The sequence below is a fragment of the Hermetia illucens genome, chromosome 2, assembly GCF_905115235.1.
Source record: "Hermetia illucens chromosome 2, iHerIll2.2.curated.20191125, whole genome shotgun sequence".
Lineage (NCBI taxonomy): Eukaryota > Metazoa > Arthropoda > Insecta > Diptera > Stratiomyidae > Hermetia > Hermetia illucens.
Window position 1 is genome coordinate 165780707 of NC_051850.1, and position 22575 is coordinate 165803281.

Sequence of the window (22575 nt, forward strand, 5' to 3'; positions counted from 1 at the left end):
TTTCTTATCAAACAGTTTTCACCAATTACGGGCATTCCTAGAAAAACATTTATTTAAAAATTCATCAAGTGTCGACATTGCACAATCCAACAATTTCCGCTTGAAATTGCAGCACGATCAGTGCCGTGAATTCAGTACCTGGATAACAAGACATTACCTGTGACATGCACAGGTATGGGTTATATTGGCACACCAGACGTATGCCTCGGGTAATTATCGGTGTTGCGTCGCCTACTGTAGACATGTTTTGCGCAAAAACTGCATGATCAGCCACATTGGATTTATCTGTGGGGGTCTGACATGTACAGAAGCATAGCTTTCTTCGTATTCGTACCCAGGTATGTCTGAAGTATGCGTACGTTTTGTATGATAGATGGGAAATGAGCACACGAGCTTTTGAGACATCTCAGCACTGTAGCGTTCAGTTCGGAATTTTCAAAGTCATTTGGCGAATAGCGAACCGTATAAACTAGGTCATACGTCTACCGAACAAGTGTGTTTGTTATGCTTGTTTAGCACGTTTTTGATTTGGACAGTGGGCTTTGGGACTGGATATAGGACACCTCTCTACTGGTACTGATTTCGTCAAATATCCCATCGAGAAGGGTTTAAAAAATCACTAGTCTTAAATACTCACTACAATGCGCATCAATGTCTCCCGCACTCCTTGGCATTCTACAATTATTTTCTTACATAGGATAATTACGATAATTTCCACTCGCAATTTTCACTGTTGTCCACGTGTTAGCAAACACTAGTGATTGCATCATTTGCTCTACAAAATATTCATATCTAGAAAATTTATCAACAACCTTGACCCAATCAAGCATGCCTCATTTGAACTGTTTGTGCAATTTCAGATGCAGGTGTGAAGTTTCGCTATGTTTAGTGCTGCTCTTGATCATGGTCAAGCAAATTCATGGTGCATACTTTTGTTTTTATAATGAAACTATCTGTGCGAAGTAATTAGAAGAAATCGCATCCTTTTTTCCACTAATAGACTATTGCTCGAGCCTTCTTGATATTACCCCATCCTTAAATAGATCCTTCCGATGAACATGTAGAGCTCTTCAAAACGTTCCTGTAATAGATCAAGGCTCACTAATTAAGCACTAGAGATGAGCATGTAGAGCTGTTAATAATATACTTCGCACTTGCGTATTACTAGCGCCGGGCCTTAAAGGCCCTGGAATAAACTCGACTATGGTACTACCATCAGCACCTAGCTGTAGATGCATAATAGTTTGTTAATGTACAAGCAGAGAGCAGATAGTTTCTGTATCCTTCTCCGCTCATTTATTGAGGGAGGATATTTCACCTTCATTTCGCAGATCAAAGGATTAGAGTGTGGATTTATTGATTCCTTTGACATCCAAAGCTGCTATTCGATTTTTTTTCCGGCTTTTTCACACGTGACCTAATTTCTTCATGAGATATTCTTTTAGGAATCCTTCGGTTGGTTTCGTAGATTAATAATTTTTGTCAATTATATTGTAAATGGTAGAACCAACTATCTAAATCTGGGGTTATTTGTGGTCTTATTTTAGTTCTGAATATTGACCATTTTTATGTGTCCAGATAGCTGAGTGGTTAGAGCACAAGGCTGTCGTACGGAAGGTCACGGTTCAAATCTCACTGGTGGCAGTGGTATTTGCATCGTGATTTGACGTCGGACGCAAGTCGACTCAGCTGTGAATGAGAACCTGAGTCAAATCAGGCTAATAATCTCGGGTGAGCGCCATGCTGGCCACATTGCCTCCTACAGGCTATCGTGTAGTGTACCGTTACTATCTTGAATGAAGTGGTCTAACACACTTCGCCAACGATTATTTTTTTTCTATACGATACGATAAATTTTTCATAAAAAACAACAATATTTCCTGTTGCTAATTAAATATAAATCTGCTAGTTTCTATTTGACAAAAAACCTTTTGAATTTATCCGAAAATGTCACAGTCTCATACAGTGACGATAAAAAAACAGCAGGGCCATCTTCTTGAACTGTGAAAGGGCAAAAAATGAACTTCAAAGGGGTTAAAACTAGAGTATAGTGATAAAGTGAAGCCAATATGTATAGGAAAGGAAAAAAAGTGAAGCAAAAACCTTCACATAAGGCAAGTTAAGTTATTACTACAGAATAGAATTGAAAAGCAATTAGTCCAAGCCCTGGCCCCCAGGCTGGTGTTATTCGCTTCAAACTGCTGTGCACTTTGCGCTTGCGAGCAAAACATCAGCCTTATTAGCATTTACGCCCTTACAGAGGAGAGTGTAGAATTTTAGAATGCCTTCTACGAGAAAGTGGAACGAACACTCAAAGTCTACCCCAGGTATGCTATCGAAGTCATACTTGAAATTTTAACAGCCAACTGCGAACGAAGCTGTATTCGGATTACTACTCATTGGCATGGTGCTCCGATCCTAAATAACATACAAGTAAGCCCTGCAGGGTACAAATGAGACGTCTTGACTAGTACTTTACGAAATTGGTCTTGAATGGTTTAGAAATTTAAATACCACAAAGTGAGACATGGCTCATGCTCAGAAAACTAAAGCAAAGAATCTGGGAAAAATCCTGTGGACTTCAAAGTACATTCCATACTAATATCTGCTCAAATAAAGTTAGTAATAGCATATCACTATATTTTCGAAGATTACTTAAAAACTCCTCCTATGACCTATATTATACGACATTTGAGGGAAATCCTATTATCATTAACAAAGTTAAAACAAAAAAATAAAGTAGAAGTTGTCATTTTCGTGGGATTTTACTGCACACTTAGCTGTTATAGGCCTTCACTATCGAATTGAAGTGACAAATTTAAGCACTACTTTCCCAATCTCTGGAAAGGGCCCCTCATCATCCTTGTCCTTAAGAGCGGAAACTCTTCTCTAGCCGGGAACTATTGTTCCATCTTTTTTCCCCCCGCTCCGAAATCCTCGAGATTCCTCAACGACTGACGGACGCACTTCGATCGCTCATTATCAAAGAACAGCATGGGTTCTTGAAACATCAAACTACTGCTTCAAACTTTCTGGTCTTTACCAACTTCGTTGCTAAATGCTTTAATGCACGATACGTCTTTTTTTTCCTCTCTGGTGTTCACCATTGCTCTATACTTGTCCCATACTATTCCTGTTTTTATTCAATGACCTCACCTACTTCCTCATCTATCCGTGATCGCTTTACGCGGACGACCTTAAATTATTTGCTCTGTTTCGCTCCACTGGATTGTGCTCTCTTGCAGTCCAACTTTGATACTTTGTTCCGTTGGTGCTCGGTTAACAAGCCGGTACCAGATAGCAGCAAATGCCATTAGATGTGCTCTTCGCTTAAATCCTTTTTCTACTTTTTTGGTAGACAACCCCTTTCACTACTTCCCTTCTTTCAATACCTAGATGTAATATTCGATGACAAACTTCGAAACTTCAAACTAATTGCAATTGATTGAGCAATGACTTTAGCAAAATTTATTAATCAAGCAATGTTAAAATTATAAAACTAACGAGGAGAGGCTTCCCATAAATGGCATTATGATCGTGATGGGTGGTTTGAATGGAAAGGTAGGCTTTGGCAGCACCTTGGTCGGGCATGCAATGGCGGCATGGTGTTGATGACAGTAACAAAAACGGTAAAACGTTTGTTAACTGCTGCAACTTTCATCACCTTATTATCGGCAGCACACTGATCGAGCACAATATAAGGTATAATAATGGCAGCAGTACAATATTTCGTTCAACAATAAACCAAACGAAGTAATGCTTAGGTATTAAAGTATTAACAAAGAAAAGTTCAATATTTGGTTGTGAACCCTTTGCGGTTTTGTCGAGGTTTATAAAAATTTCCTTAGTTCATGTGAAAGATCTCACCATGAATTTTATATCGTCCGGATATACGTTTATTTTGCAGGACTATAACAACCTTCCAGTATCCGGTTAAACAGTAGAGGTGCTAGCGCGCCTCCTTGCTTTAACCCGATCCATCTGTTAAATAATTATTGATACTGATCAAACATTACTTTATACAATACATTTCAGCATTCAGCCCTAATTCTTCTTGAAGTCAACGAATGTTTGATAAACGTCTTTGAATTGGATCAGGGCCTTAAAGTTAGAGCACTTTTTTCATTCAAGACCGCAACGGTATATTACAGGATTACAGGATGTAGAAGGCAATGTGGTCCGTATCGCGCTCACCCGTGATTACCCTGTTTTGACTCAACTGAGTCGACTGGTATCCGACGTCAAGTCACGATACAAACCCCACTGCTACCAGGAGATTTAAACTGCGACCTTCAGTACAGTATAGTACAGCCTAGTGCTCTAACCACTGAGCTATCCGAGCCATAATTCTTATAAGTTGTGGTAAATGAGTTGTGCGCGGGTAGTTGAGGATTTTTTAAAAATAAGATCTCTCCCGTGTTTGCTTGGACAAAGAGTAGTTTTGGATTGATACATACGCCTCAAGCTCTTAACTGGCTAGATGTCGCCCCATATAATTCACACGATTTGACGGAGAAGTTTTGTTCTTGATAACTTTCAATGATTTACGGTCATCAGCATGTTTGAAGCAGTTTGGATTTCGATCACAATACCTTTGCGTGTGGTTGAATTCTTGGCATCTGTTTCCATTTTAATCTTCATATTTAAGGATGCTGTAGGATGTAAATTTTCACGTTTGTGAAACGTGAACAGTTTCTTCCTTTTCGGTAGATTTTTGCTTATTTTTTCCCTACATCTACAATTTTCAATCCTTTTCCACTACTCTAATTTATTTTTTATTGAATTTTCAAACTCTATTCTATTCTATTCTATTATCTATTGTTTTAATTTTCGTACGTGAACCATTGGATTTTTTCTATGTTCACCCTTCATCATTCCTTCTCTGCGACTTCAGTGTGTATTGCTTGTTACTTTTAGCGGTTTTCATCAACTCCGTTGGTATTAATTGGTACTTTCACTTCTGTTGCGTTTATTAGTTTTCACTTGGTTTTGGATAATAATAAGCTCTTCTTTTTTGCATGATTCAGTTAGTCTTTGCAGCCAGTTTTTCCCCAACTGTGCAATCCTATCCTGGCGGAGCGGCTGGACTTCGCCTGGAGTAAACTAACTTGAGCTTTCTTTTGAGGAAACAGCTGGAAAACGATCGAAGCTCATCAATTTGGGAGAGAAAAAGGTTAATTTAGTTTCTCTAGCCCTTGGAACTTTTCCCGAAGTTCCTCATTTGCCTTTCTGTTTTATAGCTTTGGGTTTTCTTTCCTTTGTTGTTAATAAGATTATCGATGATGGCGAACTTTTACCATTCGACCTCCTACTAAAAGGATAGATCAAATGAAATTAAAGGTTATTCTTGAAATAAAACGTGAGGCGCATTCTGAGAGGGTGGGCTTTCCATTGCAACTGGTCTACTAAAATTTATTATTGCATATGGGGGGGAGGGTGAAATTTACCTCTTTTGGTGGCAGGATTTGCGACAGGCTGACTAAGAAAATGCATTAAATGTTGTTAAAAACAAAAATGATGATGTTGAGATGTTCAAAACCTCAGGAAAATGTTAGGGCGCTCACCTCAGTCGAGACGAAATGAGCAAAGGTTCTTGACACATGGATGGCGTCAGGAAGCACGTAAATTAGTACAAGTACAAGAAAATGAAATATGTCTATAACAACGGACGTTGTCAAACAGGATATCCAACGTCCAGCGCCCTATAGCCCGCTCTATGCAGTTGATGTTTTCCTAGCGTTCTTTGTAATTGACGTATCAACGAACGTGTCGAATGGGAAATTTACCTTAGTGTCGTACGCTCTGTCACCTATAGTTCTGAGTGTTGGTCGACTATAAAAGACAATGAGCGACGTCTCACGGTAAAGACGGAGACGAAGATATGATTACGTCTGAAATGAGGATATCCGCGATCAATCGAAAAATTGGGAGAGTGTTTGATGGTAAGGTTACGTACGTCACGCTAACGAGAATTCACTTGCCAAGATTGTTCTGAACAAGTCGATGGGAAAAGGCCGGCCTAAATAACAATGGCTTGATACGCTGGATATTAATTTGAAAGCCCCACGACTGCATCCAGAACAAGCCTTTGACAGAGCAAAATGGGGCAACCGATCAAGAAAAGATGACCCCTTTTGTGAACGGGACAAAGGCTGAACAAGAAAAAGATGGGTTGCAATTTATGCCATGACACCGCCTACGTTTGTTCACCACACGACGGTTTTCTATTGTTTATCCCACTGCGGGATGTGAGTCGACTTGATTGAATACCAATGAATAATTTATTTGATTGCTGGAAAAACAACCAATGTTCGTTTCTATTAAAATCTTTATTGCCCTTTCAAGTCGCATATAAATTTTAGAAATATCGAAAAAACTATTATTTTTATTATTCTTCGAGATTCAGTAAATAACAGCCCTCAATCTATAATTTTTCATTCTAGTTCAACTCGCTAATGAAGAAAAAGTCGACATGACACACTTTGACCCACTTAAAGTACTTGGAACAGGCGGTAAGTTACAGCATTTATCTAAACGATCATTAATTTCACAACCAACAAACGAGTGAAAGATCAGTTCTAACAAGAAACTATAATTTCAGCATACGGTAAAGTCTATCTAGTACGCAAAAAAGGTGGAAGCGATCATGGGAAGCTTTATGCAATGAAAGTGTTAAAGAAAGCAACAATTGTGCAAAAGAAGAAGACAGCAGAGCATACACGCACAGAAAGACAGGTAAGTTCAGTATTCATGCACTTAAAAAACTCTCAGGTATCTTATATGTTTCAGTTTCCAAATACCGTATAATTCGCGGATTCTTAAAAGAAGGTTGCTCCCCTACCAGTATCCCCAAAACACAATGAGACTGGAACAACTTTTACTGTAGAAGCATGAAAGTACCCAGTTACCGTAACATGCCATGCCCACAGTTTCGAGAGATTTTATGCTAGAAGGGTCATGGAAGTAAATAATGAAGAGAAGAAGAATGCTAAAACAGGAAGACACGCAGCACACTTGGACGCTGCTTGGAATTCATGTGCATGTATATGCAGACATTCCTATCTTTTGCTATAAGTTCTGAAACGTGATTCAGTTATTCAACTCCCGTTATTCTCGTTAGGTTGTGGGATTCCAGTAAGCATTCGGCGCATCGTAGTGCCAGCCCACGAGAAAGAGTGAGATGAGACAGTTTGGAGTGAGATAGACTGAGAAGATACAATCTATTGAGAAAAGATAGCATTGTTAGATATTGTTTTGCGAAGAAAGTTTTTCTCCTGTCGCCCGGTCTATTGCTTTTCCAAATTCAATTCCTAGTATTTTTTTATTGAGGCTTATGTACTTCCAAAAATCCTATTGAAAATTGGTCAGATTTGGCGTTATTTGTGCAAGAGGGTTGCGTCAATTTTGATTTTCGCAATAGATTGAAAAGTCTTGAAAGGCTTAAGTTTCGTAGTTGCCTAGCTCTGAAGAGTAGGGTTAATACAAACGCACATTAATTTAAATTTTGAACTCAGGCCAGGTGTCCATGTGGTTGAACGTTCATCAGTGATAATGATTGACAGACGGAGGAGATAGTTGGTTGCCGAAATTCAACTATCTCAATCTATCAATAGAAATTTTCGCCATAAATGGAAGTTTTCTTTAATTTTTCTATTTGTTCATAATAAGTGATTGCGGTATCAGAAAACGTGGCCAGTATTTACTTAATAGAAGCAATTACAAAACTTTCAAAACGCGGACTGATATAACATTGAATCTATGGTCCCTCCATGCTTTACCTCACGATCCAACAATTGTGCTGAAATATATTTAAGCGCTCTTTCACCTTCTTTTTGCCTCCAATACGCATACTTCATTCCACATAACTAGTTCGATTTGAATCTGTCATATAATCACATAATTCCAAAAACATCTATGCCATCGTTACGTTGCAGATTGTACTATCGCTAATGCCAAAAAAGTATGCATCATGCTAGATCTTGCTCGCATCGGTAGACTCGTGTTACAGAATGGTCAGTGCTACGTTGCCGAAGACTTGTTTTGAAATGCCTTTCGCGCAACCTACTTTACCCACTTGCCACGCTTGTCTTCAATCGCCACTTGGCCAGCGCCGCCGTTTCTTTCCACATGACTTGCCAATATAAGTCTTTTCATTTTTTTTTATTTCACTTTCTTTCTCAATGCCAGATACCAGAGTGAAATTACTGTTGACGGTATTCTTGGTGTAGCGAAGCAGTTTATAAGGGGGCGTAGCCACATTAACTAGACATTGTTGTAGGAATGCTGTCGGAAAATTGATGACATCAGTGTATATTTTTCAGTTTTTTTCGTATCTGGTTGCCGTTATATTAGAGCAAACTTACCATGGTAAGTCTTTGAGCTCTAGGTCAAATCAGATGAGATTTGTGGTAAGAGCTATTGCAATGATGGTAACTTTGGAGCGAGTTATTCGTTAACGAGATCCTTCTGCAAGATCCTCCTTCATGGAGACTGGCATCTTGTTTCGATTTATGGGTAGAGATGTTGCCAATGCTTGTACACCATATCTGGGTTGCATAGATTCAAATTGGTTTTAGTAACATTTTGCATCACACGTTGTTTGTTTTGAGGTTCAATTTGGAGCGTTTGTTAAGTAACGAGGGCTACTAGTTGAAAGTTATTTGTTGTTGCCTTTTGGCGTTGATACTTTCGATTTAATCATGATCTGTGCGAAAATTGAAGTATCCAGATATTCCACTTTGGAATTCAGGTCTCGTTTTTAGGGGCTCTAGTTTTTTATTTATTTGCAACTATGATTTGCTATTGATTCAACCATGTTGGGTAGCTTTCGTACTTTAAGTATTGGAAATATCTAGATAGTCGAAGTGAAGTTTCTGTGTGATTTGTTGGATGCGGTTGATACAAAAAAAACTTGAAACTGGAGTAGTTTTTTGTCTATCCACGTAATCATTTCGTTTCTGCCTATCTTTTTTGGGAATGTGTGCCCTAGTCCGATGTGAGGTATAAAGTCTTTTTAAAATGCAGTTTCTTTTTGAAAGCCTATTGCTTGTAGAGTTAAATCTTCTTTCAAATTCATATATTTCGTCATACGAGAAAGTTCAAAATGAAGATAGCTTCTGTATTTCAGCTAACTGTGGTGTTAAATACGCCTCGCTTCTTAACAGTAAAATTACGGATACAATAAACTTTTATAAAATCAAGCGTCAGATCAAATAGTTTAAAAGGAATTACTCCGTGAATTAATAAAATTTAAGCGACCACTATTCAATTATTTATACAATTTTTTAAAATGTCAATTCAGTTGACAAGGCCTACTCCACACGACCACTATTATTCCGTGTGAAGTAGTGCTATTGTTTTGAATCGGTCTCGTGGCGAGTTCTAATACGCCATGGAGAGCACCGGTGGTGGCATCTATCTGTCGCATTAACAACATTCGAAATGAATTTCGAATGTTGTTAATCCTGCTGCGCTACTACCCCACACGACCACTATTACTCCGTGTAAAGTGGTTCAACTCTTTTGAATCGGCCCCGTGGCGTGTCCTAATACGCCACGGAGAGCACCGGTGGTGGCATCTGTTTTTCGCATTAACAACATTCGAAATAAATTTAGTGAGTTTTGCAGCTCCACCGAGCAATTATCGGGGCTGATGATTGATTTTTCGGTCTTGGGTTAGCCGAATTTCTTGTCAGGCAGTGAACCATTTACCAAAAATCCCTTTTAACGGCTCTGAATTCCTGCTTGAGAATATCCCAGATTTCCAAGAACGCGGACGCATGGAAGGGTATTTTTGGCATTTTTAATTATCATATCGATATCTTTGTGCGTGCTGTTGCTTTGCCATGATTGAAAATGTATTCAATTTATGAGAAGTGTCCCCTTAAACAGGATGTCGTTGATTATAATTAGAAACCAGAAGAATGCATGTCGGGGTATACTGACGTCTTCTACACCGATGGCTCAAAAACGAGAAATAGGCTTTTCTCTTAGGACAATATGCAACGGGTTTTTAGGTTGAAGTGTATGCGATACTAAGGGCTGGGACCTGGATGATTGATGAGGGGTTGGAGGGCAATCGCATCGCAATTTGTAACGATAGCCAACCTGCATTTTGAGAGCGTTGATCACTTGATCACGTTGTAAATGCGATCTGTTACTGAAAACATTGATATTTTGTTAAAACATTTGTTTAATTCGAACTACTAACTAGAAAGGAACAAAAGCAGGAACATAATTTAATTAAAGTCTTTCAGTCAAAAAAAAAGTTAAATAATTTTGTAATACTCCAACGTGATCTATTTTGTAACTTTACACGACTATGTAAATGAGAGCTTCTACATCCGGTACGGCTTCTCTTAGTCATACTGCAAACTAGGTTTTTATAAGTTTCTTGCGGTATTACATTCTACTCATTGGCCACAATGCGATTAGTGTCCTCGACTTGCATCCGACCGGCCGTTTTAAAGCAGTCCAGAGGTTGACTTTGCTGTGTGCTTCTGATTATTGTCCTGTTGAAAGAAAATGTCTAAAGCATTAACTCTTAAATTTTCCATGGTGCCAAAAGAATCATCCGGTAGTATCTTAATGCTGTCATGCCCCTTCTCTAACCTCTCAGTTCCGTTTTTTGTCATACGATTTCATACCATAATTGTGTCTCCTTCTCTTCAGTGCGAGCTTTGTATGGTGCAGTTGTACTTTTCTTCCATGGCTCTCAGTTTCTTTTGCTTTTCGATTAGCTCGGGGTTTCTTAGCTTCACGCGTCCTCCAAGCCTAGTGTTTCGCAATGTTCACCGAACAGTTTCCGAGGAAATTTCCATTTGTCGGTGTGTTGAAGGCTGTGAAGTGTTACTACTGCGTTTTGATTTTTACCCCTTCGAAGCTGGAGTTCTCTAAGAATGCACTTGCAGCCTACCTTATTTTTTACAGGCAAATTCGGATTTTGCTTACTATGCAAACAAAAACTCCTACTTGCATTGAAATCGAATGTTGACGCTTAAGGTCCTATTCTTTTTTCCCATGTCTTCTTCCGGCGATACCAAGCACGTTGATGATTAATTTTGGATTTTATTTGTATGTCTTACATTTATAAAAATGTAATATTTTTAATTTGACACCTTTCCACAAAGCTGTTATCCACATGTCTTTACCCCACGCGGGGAACTCCAAAAATTGATCACGCAACCATTTGCCTTACAAACCATAATCAATACACCATTGGTTCTGACGTTCTCACGAACACGAATATGTTGAAAACAGAAATTCAAACACTAGACGACAAAATTGTAAACTACGATTTGTAGATTTGTGCCCATTTAAGCTATAAGATTGAATAAAAAGTGTAATTAATTCGAGCGTGATCAATTTTATGAGTCGCTATATTACCACTAATCTGCCAGCCGAGTTATTGGGATGAATTTAGCACACTCTAAGAAATAGCGTGGGTTTTAGATTTCCTTTGAATCGTTTTATTGTCTATTGTCACTTTTTTCTCTTACGAAATTCAATAAGGATTTGGTTTCTAATTTCCTATCACTCAAATTTAAGCTTGGTTGTCTTGCATACATTTGAACGTCAAGGTTAGCTTTGCTTGAAAAGGAGCAGTTAGATACGATCGACGCCCATGCTTAATATATGCACCATTCTTCAGTCAATGTTATCAATTTTATGACAGAATCTAAGAGTAAGGGAAAATTGAATAGAATGCCCGTTTGGAACCATACATTTGCAAGTTCCTTTTAATTTAATGTTACCATAGCCTAGGGTGTCATCGATGGATATCAAGTTTTATATTCAAGAATATTAATTTTACGAGTTCATATGCTAATCATACATTATTTTTGTGATAAGAATGCATGCCAAAAGGTTTATTGTTCATAATGCATTTGTTCTATCATGATCAATAGATAATAAAAGATTGATAGTTGATTGGGCCATAAATTTCTTCAATTTTTATCTTCAGTAATCAAAATGAATACACTGAAATGAGACAATACTCGATAGAATATAGTGGTTACTATGAATGACCTTCGATTTCTCATGTATTGAACAAATTCTATCAGTATAAAATTAAGATGGTCTTGAATAATAGTTATAATCGTGAACTGGTTACATTTAGTGACTAGGGCCATTTTATATATACCTAAAAATCAGATATGCCGCCTATTAGTAATTTTCCTTATTTTATGCCGCCAATAGGTAATTTTCCTTATTTTGATCATTGACAGGCGTGCTCAAATCGTTTGGTTTACATGTGGAAAAATACGATTTTTATCAACTCTATTGATTGGTTTGAAATTTAATATGTTCGTTTGCTTTGCGAAAACATGTTTTTCAAAGAAGCTCAGCCAAGTGATCACTTCTGTTTTTATTAAAAATTTTCGTTCTTCTGATGAAGTCATCTTCATTATTTAATGAAAATTCACGCTTCATGAAAATAAGAGAAACTTAAAACGGCAGAAATAGGACAACGTGGAGATTTTCGGTTTCCATGACTACTGTTTTGTCGGATGTTTTCAGTCCGAACCTTTGTAATGACTATGATGGTTGGGGATGGTCAACGATGATCCGGATTGACTGTCGTAAACCATGGAATGGAACTCTTCGAAAACCCGGAGTAAAAGCGAAAGTGGATCCCGTGCAGTGATTGAATTCCACTGAAATGTCCCGGCATGCTTTTGTGCTAGCCAGGCTGGAGAGATTGATCGGGTCTGTTGGAAACTTCAATCCTCCCTCAGTCATATGGATCTTAAAATAATTAAAAAACATATACCAAATCTGAGTGAAATTATGCGGTGTTTCCAACGATTAATTATTTGTAATAATAAAAACTTGTTGTTTCTTTTTCGTTGGTGTGAATATTTATTCTTGCAAATTCCGATATTTCGGGAACCACTTGTTCCCTTCATCAGTGCTAACAAGTTATTAACAAGAACTTGTTACTGGGCTTTCGGATACGCCATTTTGACATTGGGGCTTATGCTTATCGGGCAGTCCACAACCGTAGTTGAAGACTCGGCGGTCACCCAAGGCGTTTTTGCACAGCAAGTTAAACCAGACCTGAACTCTAGATCCTCAGGCTGAGAGCGTCCTGGGGTGGATTGGCTGCCGATTTAGTAAAAAGCTATGAAATGATTAAAAATGCCTCCTATATACAGGTCTCTCTAAATTTTTGCTCAGCTAAACCAACTTCCATAGCCCACGAGATGGCCCAAAAAAGAGAGGTTGCCTCTGCACTACTTCGGGCGTATCGTAAGATATCAATTCCATAATCATTTTTTCGATAAGGAATTTCCTAATCAATAGCCTAGCAAACATACAGCTTTATGAGAACAATTTTTGGGAAGAAGCTCCCAGTCATGTAATAGATCCTTAAACTTCGGGCGAAGGTGCTATTGATGAGGAGGTTTTGCGCCGAGGTCCACCAATTCTATATCCCTAAAAGCTGTCTGGCGACTTGGCCTGCGCCATCGTTCCATCTCAGATAGGGGCTGCCTCGTCTTCTTCTTCTACCATAGATATTGCCCTTATAGACTTTCTGGGTGGGATCATCCTCATCCATACGGATTAAGTGACCCCACCGTAATCTATTGAGCCGGATTTTATCCACAACCGGACGGACATGGTATTACTCATAGATTTCGTCATTGTGTAGGCTCACCCTTTAATGCATCTCCAAATCTGAATGATTTACTTCTTGCATCCGCATTGGCTTCGAATTATTGATCACGTGGATGTGTAATTTCCGCAACAGTCATTTTCCTACTATATTCATTTGAGCGCCGGAATGTAAAACCGCTTGGTAGCTAATTGCATTTCTATTCTGTTCTTTCAAGTTAACCAACAGCGTGCTGAGGAACACGTAACTCTTTTGCTTGATGTTATCATTGTTAACAGCGGTCACGATGCTCCTCCTCCCGAGAGGCTGAGTTGCGTTGATCGACGATGATTCTCCCGAGAGGTGACATCAACTAATATGTGGTGTTGCCGGCGGATTTCATATAAATTCTTGATGAAGATGGAGAAGCAAAATGGCCCTTTTCGGGCAGTTGAAGCAGAGCTTATGTTTCCAATATTATGAAAACGATGCATCCAAAGAGTTGATGCATCTCTTTACAGACTGTTCAAATTAAACTGACCGCGCTGAGTTGGTATTTCAGCGGCCCAGATTTTCTAGTCACTGAAATTAGGTTTCTAAGAACTGGACTAATTCCGCCAACGATTACAATTGCTTCGGATTTCTCAACTATTCCTTGTACAGAGTAAGGTCTTATCCGGTTTTTGCATTAGTGTATCTAAAAGTAAGGGATCCCAGCTATTCGTCGAAAATCCCAGATTTTTCAAAGCATGAAGACGTTCTTGTCTATTATCCAGCAATGATGAAAGAGCTGCCATTGAAGCCACGCCCGATAACTTTAATGGCTGCGATAATACTTTATTAAGGAAGACCGACAGTAAAAGCCACGCGTAACTGTACCTGCCTTGCAAAAACTTCCAAGCAGTTTCATGATTTGAATCCGATAAGGTCGGTTATCGCTTCTAAGATTCGTTTTTAAATGCTGCATTTTTTTACACGATGCCATTTGTTGATTATCAGTTCACCGAATTGTCGATTTTTACACGATATCATTTGCTGATGATCAATTCAAATCATGGAATTGTCGGATAGACTTTCCAGAGGCGCATTTTGCAGTACTCTTTTCAACCCACTTATCGCGGTTATTGTTGTCCAAACTTCTTTTGCTCTTTAGCGTCCTCGTAGGATATAATAACTTCTTCAACCGCCTTGTGCTCCAGTTGACTTTGCAACTCTTGAATACTTTCAGCGCACCTTGGTTTACTTCCTATGGGTGATTCAGATGCTCGCCGAAGCATTGGTGAATCTTGGTGAAGCCTTGTTCAAAAAACCCCCTTAATTAGAGCTTTTGTTGGCACTCTAAGTAAATATTGAGCGTTTTTGACGCTTCACCCTTGTAGTTGGTTCAATACAATAGTGGATGTGGGGAGTTGATGCTGGCTGCAATGGCCCAAAGTGAATGTTCACTTTTAGAACATTGAACTCAACTGCGTTGTTTTCGAACGTTGACAGAATCATTGCTAAATGTTTTACTTTGTTCTGCAGCATAGTTTAATTTGCTAAATTTTTTTGCCGACCGAGTGACACCCTATCATAGCCGAAACAATGGTGTCAATCTGCTCAAGCAAGTGGCACACGTTCGACTCTTGTTGCTCCAATAACTGACAAAAAAATATTCGGTCAGGCTACGTCAATTGTTCAACCTCAGTTGTACATGACATCTTTTATTATTTAAGCAAAAACAAAAGTGAAAACACCCCAGTCTTTTATCCCTTCAGCAATCCCTGCGCGAGAGAGGGCGTGCATCTTCTATGTTAAAAAATTCATTTTTTAGTCACAACACCTAACAATCCTTCCGCATTGTTTTTCATTACATCAATTTTGAACTTTCACTTTGAACAGACTCATTGATTTAAACAACAATTTACAATTCTTCTGATTATCTCATTCCAGGTGTTAGAGGCTATACGCCAGAGTCCCTTCCTTGTTGGAATGCATTACGCCTTTCAGACCGAGACCAGACTGTATTTAGTATTGGGTAAATATTCCGCTTGAATTTGCATAAGATCCCCAAGTAATTTTCCGAGTTTTATATTTACAGATTACGTTAGCGGCGGTGAATTGTTCACCCATTTATATAAAAATGAACATTTCACGGAAGATGAAGTTCGAATTTATATCGCAGAAGTTGTATTGGCCTTAGAACAATTACATAAGTTAGGAATAATCTACAGGGATATTAAGCTAGAGAATATATTATTGGATGCCAATGGGCATATAGTATTGACTGATTTTGGATTATCCAAAGAATTACATGGGTCCAATGAACGAGCCTACAGTTTTTGCGGCACTCTGGAGTATATGGCACCAGGTAATTTGTGAATTTTAGCGAGGAGTTGTATGTATTCTTAAATGGGTCGGTTTGTATTGCAGAGGTTGTTCGCGGTGGTAGCGCTGGACATGATACAGCTGTTGACTGGTGGTCGGTTGGCGTGCTGACCTATGAGCTATTAACTGGTGCCTCCCCATTTACCGTAGTCGACGAGAGGAATACTCAACATGACATATCGAGACGTATATTGAAAACGGAACCGCCTATCCCCGATGAATTAGGGTCTGAGGTGAAAGATTTCATTTCGAAATTGCTCGTCAAGGATCCAAAGAAGCGACTGGGTAAGTTCGAAACTTCTTAACTAAAGTAACCAGCATCATTTGAAGTTGTATTTGAATTTATTTCGCAGGTGGTAGTAAAGCCGATGCATCTCAAATCAAATCGCATCCGTTCTTCCGAAAGGTCGATTGGACCAAGTTATCCAGAAAACAAATACCTGCGCCATTTAAACCTAAAATTGAAAGTGAATTGGATACAAGTAATTTTAGTGATGAATTTACTAGGCTTCCATTGAACGACTCGCCGGCTGCAGTTCCTCCCAACTCAGATCGATTGTTTCGGGGTAATTTTGTGTTTCCAAAAAAAAATTGGGACTTTTGTTTATTTTTTTGGTTTTTTTTCTTCACATTACAGGCTACTCGTTCGTAGCTAGCAGACATCTTAACAAAAACTACAGTTTTGAATACACATTCTCCGATAGCAATGATAGTGATAATAAATCATTTAACCAAATAACCTTTGATTATAATAAGGTAAGTGGTAATCTTGGGATTTATACAATGCAGTGGGTAATTCTTGATTGATTTACAGAACTCGCCTTTCTTCGCTAAATATGAGCCTGTATCGAAGCCAATCGGCCATGGATCGTTTTCCGTTTGCATGGAGTGTATTAATCGAACTACCCGTCAAAGCTATGCTGTGAAAATTATGAAAAACTCGAAAGAAATCGACTATGAAATCGAGACATTGAAAATCTGCCAAGGATGTCCTAATATTGTAAAACTGATTGAAGTTCTGAGAGACAATGAGAACACATACATTGTGATGGAGTATCTTTCAGGAGGCGAGCTTCTGGACAGGATACGAGAGTCAAGTCGGTTTACCGAAGATGAAGCAGGACATTACTTCTGCCAGATTGTTAAAGCTGTGAGTACAATGCATGCTCAGAATATCGTACACCGCGATCTGAAGCCAGAAAACATCCTATTCACGGAATCTGGTTCGCGAACATTGAAAATTGTTGATTTTGGATTTGCAAGGCAACGTAAAGCCGATCAGATTATGTCACCCCCTTGCTTTACGTTGGACTATGCGGCGCCGGAAGTTTTGACAACTTCGGAAGAAAATGCTTGTTACAATGATGCCTGTGATATTTGGTCGCTAGGAGTGATCCTGTATACAATGCTCTGTGGGCATGCACCTTTCAGAAAAAGAGAAACAGCTTCGTCGCGAACTAATGCCAACAGCATTGAAGAAATTGTTAAGCGGATTAAACGGGGATCATTCGACACAGAGTCAAATGCTTGGCAGTTTGTAAGTCGTCAAGCTAAGGATTTAGTGCAGGGATTGCTTACGGTGGATGCGAGAAATCGATTAAAAATCGATCAAGTATTACAACACGAATGGTTTAGAAAAGTTCCTACAACGGCATTGTATTGCCCAAATCGCCGTGTTAGTTTCGATCAGGTCGCAGATGAAGTTCGTGACACGTTTGACGCCTTCACTCAGGCCCGCGAGCAAGGCTTCCGGCTACAAGACGTAGAAGCGGCAAATCTTGCAAAACGTCGTCGACAGAAAAAGTCAAGCTCAGCATCAGCTGTGAGTTACGGAGCGGAAAGCATCACAAGTGGCCTGGGTCGGAGTAAGAGTTCTAGTGGGATCGTTGCGTCAGATCCAAATAATCGTTCCAGTAGTGTAGCTACCTCAAATTCATCTTCAACTGAAATAATTCTGGACGAGCAGGATAACAATAATGGCAATGGAAAACTTGTAGGCAGTAAGGGACAGATCGAGCGTTGCAACGAAAGCAAAGATAGTTGTGAGACGAACTCTACGGATAAACCTGAATATAAGCCAACGTCTCTAGCTCATAGTGTTGAAATGGTACAACGTCCAAAGTCAGATCCGAGTCAGTTCACTTTCAGCGATAAGCATGTGAAAGGATATCTGTCGAAAACCTGCCTTGATAACGACCAAGCGAATTTCTTCGGTTTCAGTGCTAGCGAAATGAAATACGGTAAAACCTCTTTAAGTCAATTGGACCTGGTAATCAAGGCCCTGAAAAAGCGAGTGGTGAAACGTGATCGTAACGTCATTTCCAATACAAGAATGCCAAATAAGAAAATTCAGTCAACGCGACGCGATGCGCTTCGGAAAAAAGCCGCCGACACGAAAAGAGTAACTGCCTCGACATGCACCACCTCTCAACGAACCACCCGCAGTCGAGTCGCAACGAAAGATTCTAATCCGATCGGTGGAAACGCTGTAAATTTCTCAACGGGCGTGCCAACTAAGTCCGAGGTGTCGAATCCTGCATCTAAAACAGTACCTGATCGACCAATGACACGACTTGCACGGCGAATGGGTCGCCGCGAGGCAATCTCCGATCGTTTCGATCTATTATCTGAGACTCTGACAAAACGTCGCGGTCGAAAGCAACAATGATTAATAGTAATTGATAAGGGTAGATTGAGTTTTGTGAAGATTTCGAATCTACTATGTAGGCCATGTGCTAAAAGTGTTTATGTACATTGTCATATTTATGGTTGCTGGATGATAGGAAAGAATTTGGAGTTAATTTTACATAGAATATCAATTGAATACGATTATTGTAATTTTTCTCATTACTACAATAACATGAAGTGTCTATTTTGTTTTGAGTCGTATTATATTGATTATTATTATTATTCGGAGGCAATCATTTTTTTTGTTGATTTTATTTTTAGCTCATGTTTTTAAGTTTAGTGAAATAAACGTTTTTGTATTTATTCCTCCATAAAGACAAAAATCTGTATCCTCATAAAATTTAAGGTTATTTATATCATTGCTAAGGAGGATCCTACCAGCAAATATCTGTTTGAATTTCTTTATCTCGGAATTGTGCGACTTCTGTTCAGGTTTCGGATTGGGATGGGAATGGAGAGCTGGTCTCTGATTAGTTTTGTTATGGCATTAGGTTGCGCATGGGAAAACGGCGCTGATTTCAAAGGAAACAACGAAGAAGTAGAAAGTGTTTGAATAGTAACTTTTAAAAATATTGGAAAATTGACTTCTTTGTGGAGTAAGGGCTCATATGCAGCGGAATCTCAATGTTGCTTATCTAATTGGTCCTCTAGAAGGGAGTGGTTTCTGTCCCGTTCTTGTCACTATCATATCTCGCTTGGTTTACATGAGTGCCCGGCCATCATTCAAACGTTACTTTCGCAGCTTTTGATTATCCAGGATCTAACAGAAACCTAATAATTCTGCAATGTTTAATTAGTCAACCACAAAATACCAAATGGATCCGCTTAGATTACTATAGATGAAGTCAGTTTTCTTTGAGTTCAGTGAAGTATAGATTTACAGCACGTTACCCTTTTCGCATGCTTTTGTTGACATAATGTGAGACAGACCTGCTTTTCGTACAATTGATGATTTAGTTCAGTGTCGACTACGTGAAATTAGTCGTGAAGGCCAACAAGCGCAAATCTCAATCCTGGTTGCAATTTGTACTTAAGGCATTCGAAAGAGGTTCCAGTTTGGTTGTACAAAGCTGCTGACAAAGTTATTCTAATTTCGCTCAATAGCTGATAAATCCTAGCATGTGATACTCAAAAGGAATAAAAGCTATAAAGTCGGCAATAATAATTAAGTGAAAGCTGGGAGTTTACAATATTAAGGAGCCGCAACTTGGAACTCGAAGCTCTCGTAGGGTCCAATTTCACATAATATCACCATCACCAATTCTACACTCTAGGCTTCTTCCAATCTAATGACAAGAAGAATGAAATTCAAGTGCATTTCAAAGATAAATTCGACCGGCGCATTAACATTATGAAGACAAAACATTTACCTGGGTCAACACTGATACGAGAATCAACATTAGATTAGGTAGAAGTGAATGTAATTTAAGGGAGTCAGAAAATATTTTAGATAAGAGTTAAATTATGTATAACCTTATGGAAATTTTATTAGACGGTAGTCATATAGAAGAGAAAAATTGGAAAAAAAGCCAAAAATATTTTTATAGTCAGAACAGAGATATAGACACGTAAATATGTTTTAATTAAAAATTTAATTCTTCAGCAGCACTTGCGAACTAATCAAGAAACTTATTACCTACATCTATTTCCTATTAAGCGTTTCATCCTTTGGATATTGTTCATTCTTTTAATTTCTCGTTAGGATAATGAAAGCGGCAAATAAGAATAAATAACGAAAGAGTAAGTTGAAATATTGTTAATTTATTTAAAACGAAATGAAACTATAGGTGATAAACGCTATATATTTATATCCAATGTGGAATGGATTACAAAATTCATTGTTCTTATTATATCATATTTTTTTGAAGTTTTGCTGTTTCTTTGTTGCTTTTATTTAACTATATCAACACTACCAATTTACAAATGATCAAAAGTGAGACAACTTGTTTAGTTATTTACACTGAATCTGTAAAAAAAAAAACTGAGAAAAAAGATAGAATTGATGGTTTCACACATATAAAATACATGCCTTGATGAGAGAAGTAGTTTGAAATATTTATTATTAATATTATGATAACATTATTATAAGAATGAGGAGAACAAAGAAGAAAATAAATTGTTTAATGAAAAATCAAAAAGAACAAAGTGTAATTTTATTATGCGACCAAAATTGGCTATTGACGTGGATTGCGTTGAATCTGAACGTATCACTAGTTCCATGCAGCAAGGGCGAGTTTTAGGTTCTCTTCCCTTATTTATTTACTAACTTGCTCATTTCGCAAATTGTTTCGAAGTTATCTTGTGTAGCGATTTCATATAAACTCAACTTCGAACTTGGCCGGCATCAATTATGAACCTGATAACGACGGCCTGCGGAGCTTCCATGCCTAGGCGGGCATCAAGACGTGGCAAGGCTTCTTTGCAGAGCTCCGGAAGGAGTGTCACAGACTCCGCCGCTTGACACAACTTCTAAGCGACCGGAAAGAGGCATGCACGATAATGACAGAGAACAGATCAATCAAAATGAGGTTGGTATTAGTGGGAGCTCCCGGGAGCCCAATTAGCGCTGTGGTGCGCCGGTTTGATGCCACAAACTCCTAAGACCGTGACTGCTGTTATGGGAGCAGGGAGGCAGAGTCTAGCCGGCTCGGATCGTCAGAGGCAGCCCGTAGCATTCACGAAGGAAAGCAGCTCTCCCACCCTGCAGCTAGAAATGTCTTTGAGGTCCACAAAGAATGGTTTACCCAGTGTCCGTAGCCTGACTCTAGCTAGAGCTGGACAATCGCAGCGAAAGTGCATGAGGGTTTCTCTTCCTTCTCCGCAGCTTCGGCAATGCGAATTGTAGGGTATACCGAACCTGGCGGCATGGTCCCCTATGGGCCAATACCCCGTGCAGACCGCCGTAATCTTGAATGCATTTGCACGCGTCTGGCCGGCCAAATTTTCCTTGACTTGGCACAGCTTGTAGCCTTCGCCATCTTAGGGCCGCGGTTGCTAGGTAGTGTGAATAGACTCTGCCCCCGACAGCCGCCAACGAAACACCGACTGTATTCACCGAAGGGCTACCAAGAGCAGAGCCTCGCCTGGCATCTCTGTCAGCCCGCTCATTCCCCTCTATGTTCCTATGCCCGGGAATCCAGAGGAGGGTGACCTTGAGTGTGCCACCCAGACGGTTCAGCGCGTCTCTGCACTGCCCCACCAGCTTGGAAGATGTCGTCGCTAAGTGCAAGGCCTTGGTGGCCGCCTGGATAATGGTTAGAATCGCTATGTTACGCTTGGGGCTCGAATCTCGCTCCAGCCATCGACAGACTTCTAATATAGCCAGTACTTCCGCTTGGAATACACTGGCGAAACCTGGGAGACCATACGACTTGGATAGAATGTGTGTATTCGAGAAAACCCCCGCGCCGACTCCACCCACACCTCGATAAAGAATACTGAGTCATAACCTTGCAACACGCTGTCGGTCTTCCACTTTGCCCTGGTTGGAAAGTGCTTAGCAAATTTTCTCGTAAAGTTCAGCTTGCGTGTGGCATAGTCCGTGGGGAATGCCTAGATTTCCCGAGGTACTTCGTCTAGGATGTTGCTGTGGCCGTAGGACTTCGCTACCCAGCACACGGCCCACAGGCACACCTTTCGCAACGCTCCTTCCATGATGTTGCCCATAAGGGGCAGAAACATCCCTGATACTAATATCACCAAGTTTTCGGCATACGCCACCACCTTCGCCCCGCTGCTGTTCAATGTTCGTAAAATTTCGGGCACTACTATTAACCAGAGCACCGGTGAGATGGCGCCACCCTGGGGCGTGCCTCTGTTCACAGCCCTGGTCAAGTGGTTGCCTCCGAGATCCGACTGGATTATCTTGGTATGGATATAATCCAATGCGTAAGATACCCCTTCAATCCAATACCGGTCAAGGC

The 22575-nt window shown here is 39.6% G+C and overlaps 1 protein-coding gene across 4 annotated transcripts in view; it reads left to right on the top strand.

The window, feature by feature from the left end:
* The window catches only part of LOC119648398 (ribosomal protein S6 kinase alpha-5), a 75522-nt gene extending 54729 nt beyond the window's left edge, over window positions 1–20793 (top strand). For all 4 annotated transcript variants that reach the window (XM_038050139.1, XM_038050142.1, XM_038050141.1 and 1 more), the window contains exons 3-10: window positions 6444–6512; window positions 6602–6735; window positions 15530–15614; window positions 15678–15947; window positions 16010–16249; window positions 16318–16530; window positions 16602–16720; window positions 16779–20793. In XM_038050139.1, coding sequence (XP_037906067.1) covers window positions 6444–6512; window positions 6602–6735; window positions 15530–15614; window positions 15678–15947; window positions 16010–16249; window positions 16318–16530; window positions 16602–16720; window positions 16779–18632 — 2984 coding nt within the window. In that variant the 3' untranslated portion in view covers window positions 18633–20793. The remainder of the gene's footprint in view (window positions 1–6443; window positions 6513–6601; window positions 6736–15529; window positions 15615–15677; window positions 15948–16009; window positions 16250–16317; window positions 16531–16601; window positions 16721–16778) is intronic.
* The last annotated feature ends 1782 nt before the right edge of the window (window positions 20794–22575 follow it).